The sequence below is a fragment of the Mytilus galloprovincialis genome, chromosome 5 (assembly GCF_965363235.1).
Source record: "Mytilus galloprovincialis chromosome 5, xbMytGall1.hap1.1, whole genome shotgun sequence".
In the NCBI taxonomy this organism is placed as follows: Eukaryota; Metazoa; Mollusca; class Bivalvia; order Mytilida; family Mytilidae; genus Mytilus; species Mytilus galloprovincialis.
The window spans coordinates 48758303-48769101 of NC_134842.1; the positions used below are offsets into that span (position 1 = coordinate 48758303).

Consider the following 10799-nt stretch of genomic DNA (forward strand, 5'->3'; position numbering starts at 1 on the left):
GTACAGTTGAAGTGTAAACATGGTAAAGAACCTTTTTGAATAATGGAAATTTAAATTTTCTGATGGTAGCCAAGTCATTATTTTTGGAGCCCAAGTAAAAATATTAAAAATTGGAAGCTCTTAAGCTTAAACTTTATGTGCCAAAGGAATACAGGTAGGGCCTTGGGGAAATTCCATCCCTGATTTATCAGGAAAATTAAGAATGTAGCAATGTACAGTACAATGTACAGATTTTATAATGAGGATGATTTTCATGATTATTAGATTTATCAAATTATATTAGCCCTATACCATGTATACTTTGACCTGAAAATGTCTTCTTAATTCTAAATTTTTCTTTTGATGTTGGGATGCTGTCTCATTGTGACATTGACCTTATTACCTCACATTTCCATTTATTTATACTTTTATGTTCATTTTACCAGGGGCAGATCCAGCCATTTTAAAAAGGGGGGGTTCCCAACCCAGAGTAAAGAGGGGGTTCCCAACCCAGAGTAAAGAGGGGGTTCCAGCTATATGCTCCCATTCAAATGCATTGATCGGCCAAAAAAAAGGGGGTTCCAACCCCCGGAACCCCCCCTCTGGATCCACGCCTGATTTTACCTAGTTTTAAGTAAACATCTCACAAGACTTGAATATATATCATATACCATGTATAGTATATATGTAGTTAGAAAAAATTCTTTTGACAGCTTGACTTTAACAGATAATGACATAAATCATGTTAATGGGCAATTATATATGGTAATTACAAATGTAATCTACAAAAAAACTAGTAATTGTAGGTAGAGTTAACAAATGATGAATGGATAATTCTTCAAGATAATTATTTCAATTTTGTAAAATTAAAAGAAATGATGCAACAAAATTTTTAAATTTTATTGATAGAATATTCATGATCTTCTAAATAATGATACTAATAAGTGTTTATTATACTGACCCTTGACAGGTTATGATGAGTTGACAAAATGGTAAATTTAAGTTGAATTGCACCCTATCTGTTGTTATCTTAGATTTAGGTATAATATTTCAATACATTTTTATTGGATTTTTGTCATGTCTGTAATGTACATTTATATCATGTTTATAGGGTAGACGGGGGTAGTGATATTTTCTTGTTCTGATTCCACTTACATGTTCAGTCATTTGTGTCAGTTGCAGAACTATTTTATATAAAGTATGTGAAATATTAATATAAAGTTAGATTAACTATTTTTGTTTGGTCTATGGGTTATCATGGTTATGGCCCTTCCTAAAATCTTAACAAGTACAATTAAATATGAATAAGGAATTGCTTAATTTAAACCTCTTTCTTGCATTTGTCTTGTATTTTGAAATTTGACTGGAGATCACTGGATCAGTGTGATATATATATTTCATAACCATACTGTGATACATGACAATTTAACCATGTTAACCCAGTATTTTAAACTTACAATCATTCAGGATATTTGATGACATTTTATGATACAAAATGAAGGATCTAGAAAAAGATAAATGAAGGATACAATACTACATTGTTGAAGGTCATTCAGTGACCCATATACTTGCTAACTTCTATGTCATATGGTTGCTGGTGAAAAAATGTCTCAGTGGCAATCATAACATATCTTATTTTATATTGTCTCATATTATGTATGAGCTGAATTTTAAGGATAAATAAATTAGGTATAATGAAATTCAGGCCAATGAGCCTGAAAGCAACCTGAATACACATGTAAGTTTTCATCATTCAACATGTTCAATTGACCCGTTTCTATTGGCAAGATATATATGTATGTACAAGAATGAAAAAATACAGAAAAGACTACAGGTTGTTTTTACTTTGGATTTATAAACATAACAGAATTAAGGATAGTACAGCAGACATGTGGGTGGCACCAGCTGTTTCCATATAATAACTTTTAAGTTATGACCCTTATAATGACAGCATCTTGTTACAATTTAAATTATTGTTTTGTTGGTATCTGTCTCTTTGATATATACACCATATAGATATATATCTGTTTATCTACAAACCTTTTGAAGATTGGTGCCTAAGATGAAGTTTGTCTGATGTTTGCACTTACATGACTTGTATATATATATATACATGTATCATAATATTGAGGAATTGTTTCGTAACATTATCATATTACATACAAGTTAAAGTGACTGTTTATCAAAATGTAACACATCTAAAAAAAAGTAAATGCTTTTTAACCACCACAAATTATCTTTTTATCGTTCGAATTAAGTTACATTTTATAGAAAAACAAGTATATGGGGTATCCATTCATGACAAAAAATAAGTGCATGCACAGTAAAGAAAACACACACAAAAAGCAAAGGTACAGCTCTTTTATTTATGTTCTTCATCTCAAAGTCACAGTGAGGTCTTCAACACGAAGCAAAAAAAGTCTCACCTAACATCACATTGTCCATCTTGTCTGTAGAAAAGAGCAAGTGAGAGTAGTTTTTGTCGTCAATGAAATTTTCTGAAGTGTCAAACCAATTTTATATAAATAAATTTCTGTTGTCTTTTTCAGCATTGAGGCAGATAAGAAGGAAGGTGCCTGTAAAGATCCTCTGACAGGCCTGGCTAAACAGATGGGAGGCTCCAAGAGGAATGCTCTGTTGAAGTGGTGTCAACAAAAAACACTTCCATATAATGTAAGATCAATTGATGTGTTATAGACTTAGCAAAGATTTCAGGAAACTTTTTAAAGATAGATTTATTGCCACAATCACTTATGCAAATCTAGGCAGAATGGGCACTGAATTGAATTTGATACTCCATCCCTGTTGGGGGGGGGGGGAGAGGTTAAGGATGCCAGACTCTTTATATGATTGATTGATTGTTGGTTGCTTAATGTCCAGTGGCAAATATTTCATGCATATTCAGGACGAGAACAAGTTCACAATAAATACAATAGGGAGGTCTTGTCACAAGAGAGACCATCTGGGATGATGGTTGAAGAAATTTGGACTGCCACTGGAAAATGAGGGTATATTGGATAGGGACAGAAATTTTGCCTTGCAACAGGCCACCTACAGACCCCTCAAAGAGTTGTTTCAAGGGTTCTTAATGTGCAAAGAGCGTGGCACTCTCTTTTCACGAGGCATCAGATTTAACGTCCCCCTTCTGAACGGATGTGACTGCGAACTTGATACATCCTGCACAGCCAAACAGACGCCCAACTTTGGCAAGCGTTTTACCGCCGGTCGGGAAAGACCAAGTGACCATATTTCTAAAACCCCAGTCACCCTTGGGGTTGACTCTTTATATGTAAAGTAACACTAGCAACCACTTACTGTTTTAGGGTTAATTTGTTGCTTGTTTTAGGCCAACTAAAATTAATTAGTAGATTTTCATCCAAATTTTTGAAAATAATGGGGCGGGTGGGAGGATTTTATTTTTTAAATTTTATTTCATATGAAACCCTTTTGTGACGAGTTCTTCATATATGCAAGTGTAATAATAAGCTTATATCATGTATACACAAGTATGAGGAATCTTACATAATATTTCAAATCCTTAAATAAATATATCTAATTGCGGCTTTAAAAATTAACAACAAAAACGTGTGAGAAATACTCTCTTCAGTTAGACTACATGTACCTACACAAAATGTATTTTGGTTTCTAAACAATGGTTTGTATTACCATAAAATGAAGCAAATGCATTGGTATGCAACACAATTATTATGAGTACAGAATAAAATGAAAACTCAGGGAGTGTTGAAAATAATAGGGTTGGTACTTTATTTGCAAGATGAAAATATAATTATCATGTAAAACATGAACCTAATAATAAAAAAAAAGTTGTTGTTTAATGAGTCTTTTTGGGTGTATTGGGCCATTTACTGTTTGTCAACATAAAAAGACAGCCATGGGTAAAATCAAAGAGCTTCCATAAATAAAATGCGTATGTTAGTCGACTTTTTAAATTCAATAAACGGTCATAATTCTGACAAGTTCGTGCTTGTGTTTCAATATCTTTAATGTTTTCTGTATCAATGGTTTCCACGAATCTTGTGCTTTGGGTATCATTTACAGTTTAAATTTCCTGAGACAAAGTCATTGCATAAATAAAAAAGTCCGCAGTTTTCTAATCACAGAAATTTGTGACATACCGCGATTTGCAGTCTTGGAAACAGCGTTTTTCTCGTAACACCAATATTTCATGTCATTCTCGTTACCAATCTTTACTCTCGGAAGATGATGTTATCATCATAGATCAGCGGAAAGGTCGACTTAATCATTTTGGTTAGATTTACTCGAGGTACAAAACCGAAATTTGAAACAGGAAGCATTGAATGAAAGGAAATTTTAACGGTTACCGGTAACGGGAATGAACAAAATCCGGAAATCGTAAATTTTATAAAATAAAAAAATTCGGGGCGGGGCGATTTCAGAGGGGCGGGCGGGGATGAAAATCTATGAATTAATTTTAATTGGCCTTATAGTAAACGTTATGCCTATAGCCTGTTTTTTTCCAGTGGCAGTCAATATCTAATGCCTATCTAATAATCGATCTCATTGCACTCAATGCCTCTTACCTTAATTATATCCTACATTGCTCATATTATCAATTTATTATTTGTGTATTACTTATTGTGTATTTCACTAATGTTTATATAATCATTTTATTATGATGTTTTTTGTATCTTGCCCGACAAGGGCCCATGATTGGTTTAATAAAATAATGTCTAATGTCTAACGTCTAATGCCCTTCATCCAAAACAGTTTACCGGTACTTTGCAGAACATATTAAATTTAAATTTCAACCTATAAATCAATGATATGCTTTTTACTGGAGGTAGAACAAATAAAAGCAATTATTTTAAGCTCAGAATGGATTTATGAATATATAACAAACCTGGGGAAAAAAATAAAAAAAATAATAAACATGAAATTTAATTATAAGTGGCAGATTTTTTTGAGACATATTGTCATATGGTAAATTTTCACTTGATCAATTCAAGGAGAGAAACAATAATAATATTCACCATGAATTATTTTGTGGAGAAATAAACTAAAATCAGTATGTTGCCTAAATGGATCTGTTTTTTTTTGCTTTTTGGTAATCTCATTAAACATGTTAAACATGTTAAAATGAGTCAGTGTGAACTTTGTCAAATAAATCATCTAAGAAAAAAAAAGTACCATAATTTGTTGACAGAAAGAAGCTGATTAATAGCTCATAACCATTTCAGATGAATAGATTCATTTCAACAGCTTTCTGCTATCGATTTAGGTTTTTACGAAATATTAAATTTACTAGTTATTTGCACATGTACATGATGTATGGCACATGTGTCACAAGTTTAAAATACCTGGCTTATTAACAAAGTGATTAAACTGTTCTATATGAATAAATCCTCTTTTGAGACTGATAATAGGTGTTTATTTAAATTCATTTTTGGGTGATTAGGTCGTATTAAACTGTCATGTCCTTTATACCTCTGATGATCTGTGTTTTTGTAAGAAGGAAATTCTCAGGGAATTAATTTATAATCTTTTCTCACTTTTGTATTGTATATATATGAATTCTTTACTTCTCTGTACTGGTGTAAATTTGGTATTGTCAACATAGTATTTCAGTTATTTAAAATTGACTGGGTCATTAGCATGATTAGCCCTGTTAGCTTTGATCTTTGGTTTACGAAATAATTCTTTGTAATTGTGACTGTAGATTTTAAAGATACATTGAACTTTAGATTCATCATGATATGTAAAATATCACTATTTATTGCATAGCAATATAATATTTCCCACAGAAAGCAACCAAAAGTTAGTGTGCAATAAATTCTAATATTGCACTAGTGCAATAAATCTTCAAAATTCATGACGTCATAAACGACAAAATCTAAGTTTAAACCAATTTTTATTTACAAATATTATATTGCTATACAATAAAAGGGTTATTGCATGAATATTGGGGAATATTGTCCCTCGTAGAACATATAAAATTCTACTCGGGAAAATATTCCCCAATATTCATGCAATAACCATTATTATTGGAAGATTCAAACTATATTCAACGAATGCAAGAGTTTGGTTTATTGATATGTTAATTTAGATATATTTTAAGAATATTGGTTTAGAAAAAAGGGTGTGTGTCAATAATTTCTAATTGATGATGGGCGGAGGTGATTTTTGAAATTCATCTTTAAGAAGTCAAGCGTAGGACATCATCATTATTAAGAATTTGATGCATGGTAGGAGTAATCACACAAAGATATTTCCCCCCCCCATAACCTAATCTATTTCTAAATTATTTTTGAAAAAAGCAAGTAATGAAAAATAAAAATTACTGCAATGTAAATGTGAAGAATACGTTCAAATGTTTAAAGAAATAACTTTATTGAGATATATAAACTAGTGAGAAAACTTTGTTTAAAATGACAAAATCGCAATAAATAATGCGCTCAATAATTTCTGAATCTACAGTACCTAATTTTGCACATTTAAGACTTAAAACAACATGTATTTGGTATCCCAGTGCCAAAAATTTGTGAGTCTACAGTTATTTATTATCACTAATATTGGGCAAATTGTATTTTACAAAATTGTTCTTGACAACGATGTTGAAAAAATAAAATTCTATTTGTCTGAAGAATTTTTTTTTTTAGCAAAAACAATAGGTTATTGCAATACCAGATTTTCATTTGAGAAATGAATATGACAATTTCTGGTTTTTGCCGCTCAATTAATAAAAAAGTGAGAAAACAAGTTTTGATGACTTTCTGACTGAATTTTTTCAACTAGTGACCATAAACACACTTTTTTATTACTTAACATAAAAGTTACCTTGAAACTTAAATTTTTATATTTTCTAGATCATTTATAGATAGTTAAATAGGTTATTGACCTATTGCTCAACACTGTCATCAAGAAAATATTTGTATTATTAGTAAATAAATGTATTAATCATGTCAACAAGTTGAGAGTTTATAAAAATATGATGTGTTATGATTACCAATGAGACAACTCTTCACCAGAGACCAAATTACAAAGAAGTTATCATCTAAAGGTCAACATACAACCTTCAACATGAGCAATGCCCCATACTGTATAGTAAGCTGTAAAAGGCCCTGAAATGACAAATGTAAAATATTTAAATCCAGAAAAGTGATGATCTTATTTATGTGCAAAATAATAACTGAAAAGCTTATATGATATACTGCAATAAATGACAGCAACTGTTAGACAAATTTTTATCCTATTCTTTATTTTCATTTCAGGGAGTAGACATAACTAATTTTAGCAGTAGTTGGAATGACGGCTTAGCTTTCTGTGCCTTGCTCCATAGTTACCTACCGGAAAAGATTCCTTATGCTGAACTCCATTCTGATGATAAGGTAAAAACAAAGGTTTAGAGATACAAGAATTTAAAAGAGACAAGTTTCCATGTTGATTTTATGAATAAACTGATCAAATTGATTTGGGGTTATTTTGGGGGAAACATGTCAAGGGACTTAAGATGTGAACATATTTTGTTGCGATGTCAAATGTTTCCTGCGGAAAAGCACCAGTTCCAAGATCATGCCTTAACATTTATAAAAAAAAATACGAAATGAAACAGAAATATCCAATACACAAATATAAAAGTACTTTGAGCTTATCTTCAGTTTTTGAACTCTACAAAAAATGAGTAAACTAAAGAAATTTGATATTTTCAGTTACTGTTTATGGAAACTGTAAATTTACGACTTATTGCAAGTTTTATCAATCAAATAATGTGATTTGATGATTATTGCAATAATAGTAACTTGCATTTTGATATCTTATACATATATCTGTAACTATAGAAATAAGAAAATGTGGTCAACAGTGCCAATGAGACAACCTACCTACCAAAGTAACAATCCAGCTTTTCCAGAAATCGCAGTAATCAATCTTGCATTTTTATCCATCTTTCAAAAATCACAATAATTTCTCAATTTACAGTATTAAATTTCTTGCTGAATTATGCTATTGGAAATTTTGAACAATTACAATTGGTTGAATAGAAAATAAATGAAAAACTAATTTTACAATATCTCTCTTAAGAAAATGAAGCTTCAATTAGTATTTTTTTTATGTATTTTCAGAGAAAGAATTTTACGCTGGCATTTGCAGCTGCAGAGAGTGTAGGAATAAATTCTTCAGTCCTTGTAAGTACTGGTATATACACTAAAGAATCATTAATAAAGTTTGAGGAATTTTTTTTTTTCACTGACAGAAACAAAACAAAATTATTACAACCAAGAGACAAAAAGTCATAGTTTTAGTCTGAAGGTTAAAGAAGAACAAATTGTAATTTTGAGAAATTTTTAAATATCATTTTTAACCGGATTTTTGTGACAAAAATGTCGGTTATTGATTTGGGGATGTACGGCGGGCGGGCGGTCGGTCGGGCGGGCGGGCGGGCGGGCGTCACTCAAATGTTGTCCGTGCATTAACTCATGAACCGTTCAACCAAAGCTTTTAACATTTTAATATGTTGTTACTGACAACTAAATGAAGGTCAAGTTCAATAATGGCGATTTTGACTTTTACCGTTCAGGAGTTATGGTTCTTGAAAGATTGAAAAATGGAGTTTCCAGTCGTGTCTGTGCATTTACGCATGAACTGTTCTACCTAAGCTTCCCAAATTTTAATATGTTGTTACTGATGACAAAATGGAGGTCAAGTTCAATAATGACGATTTTGACTTTTACCGTTCAGGAGTTAAGGTTCTTGAAAGATTGAAAAATGGTGTTTCCAGTCGTGTCCATGCATTTACACATGAACTGTTTTACCAAAGCTTCCCAAATTTTAATATGTTGTTACTGATGACAAAATAGAGGTCAAGTTCAATAATGACGATTTTGACTTTTACCGTTCAGGAGTTATGGTTCTTGAAAAATTGAAAAATGGTGTTTCCAGTCGTGTCCGTGCATTTTCTCATGAATCATTCAACCAAAGCTTTTGAAATTTTTATATGTTGTTACTGATGGCAAATTAGAGGTCAAGTTCAATAATGATGATTTTGACTTTTACCGTTCAGGAGTTATGGTTCTTGAAAGATTGTGAAATGGCGTTTCCATTCACGTTGTTGCATTTACTCATGAACCATTCAATCTAAGCTTTTCAAATTTTAAGATGTTGATACGGATGACAAAATGGAGGTCAAATTTGATATTGACGATTTTCACTTTCACCATTCATCAATAATGGTTCTTGTGATATTGCCAGGACACAAATAAATATTAATAAATCCGGTTTGCTGTCGTTGTGACAGCCTCTTGTTGACTGATTGCTTGATGTGCTGTGGTTGAATAATGATTACCGGTAGACAAATAAACAAAAACAAATGTTTATGAAAATTTTGCAAGTTTCAAAGTAAAAATTGCACAATATTATTTTACCTAAATGTTATCTATAAAGTATACAATGCTTGTTAATCTATTCGTTTAAGATCATTTTGAAGAAAATCAAATATATACAAGTTTACTGAAACAAACAGATTTATTGGAAATGAGAGTAAATGAAAAAAAAAACTACCAGGTTTAGTTATACTAGCTATAGGTAGACATTTACTATCAAGGAGAGATCAACACCTGTCTTTTAGCCTTTAAAGATACATTTGAACTATAATAAGATAACAAAATGAGTGAATTGTGATGAAAATGTAAACTGACCAGACTTATAAAATCTTACAATTGAAGCAGGGGAGATAACCATTTATTAGTTTAATGAGTTAAACTTCTGCAAGACTAAAAATTCTGAAAATCCTTGTTATGAAGGTTGAATGCAAATACTAGACACTCTAAAATGATGCTAACTTTTAGTGTGTATATTTTGCACAGATGTTTCAATATATATCGAATTCATAATCTCTTAGTGTTACAAGGTTTTCTGTATATTCATTAGTCTGCAAATTCATATTAGATATTTCAGACTTATACAAAAATATATATATATTTACTCTATAAAATTGTGTTCCATAAGTCTGCAAATTCGTATTAGATATTTCAGACTTATACAAAAATATATATATATTTACTCTATAAAATTGTGTTCCATAAGTCTGCAAATTCATATTACATATTTCAGACTCATACAAAAATATATATATATTTACTCTATAAAATTGTGTTCCATAAGTCTGCAAATTCATATTAGATATTTCAGACTCATACAAAAATATATATATATTTACTCTATAAAATTGTGTTCCATAAGTCTGCAAATTCATATTAGATATTTCAGACTCATACAAAAATATATATATATTTACTCTATAAAATTGTGTTCCATAAGTCTGCAAATTCATATTAGATATTTCAGACTCATACAAAAATATATATATATTTACTCTATAAAATTGTGTTCCATAAGTCTGCAAATTCATATTAGATATTTCAGACTCATACAAAAATATATATATATTTACTCTATAAAATTGTGTTCCATAAGTCTGCAAATTCATATTAGATATTTCAGACTCATACAAAAATATATATATATTTACTCTATAAAATTGTGTTCCATAACTCTGCAAATTCATATTTGATATTTCAGACTCATACAAAAATATATATATATTTACTCTATAAAATTGTGTTCCATAAGTCTGCAAATTCATATTAGATATTTCAGACTCATACAAAAATATATATATATTTACTCTATAAAATTGTGTTCCTGAGAAAAGATTGTTGATTCTGTTTTCTTTTCACAGCACATAAATGACATGGTGTCAATAGAGAGACCTGATTGGCAGGCTGTTATGTCTTATGTTACATCTATATACAAATACTTTGAAGTGGACACCAAGTCATGAAAAA

At 30.6% G+C, this 10799-nt stretch overlaps 1 protein-coding gene across 3 annotated transcripts in view; it reads left to right on the forward strand.

The window, feature by feature from the left end:
- LOC143075952 (cytospin-A-like) overlaps positions 1 to 10799 on the forward strand; it is a 38148-nt gene extending 27349 nt beyond the window's left edge. For all 3 annotated transcript variants that reach the window (XM_076251552.1, XM_076251553.1, XM_076251554.1), the window contains 4 exons: positions 2529 to 2652; positions 7230 to 7346; positions 8079 to 8141; positions 10694 to 10799. In XM_076251552.1, the coding sequence (XP_076107667.1) occupies positions 2529 to 2652; positions 7230 to 7346; positions 8079 to 8141; positions 10694 to 10795 (406 nt within the window). In that variant the 3' untranslated portion in view covers positions 10796 to 10799. The remainder of the gene's footprint in view (positions 1 to 2528; positions 2653 to 7229; positions 7347 to 8078; positions 8142 to 10693) is intronic.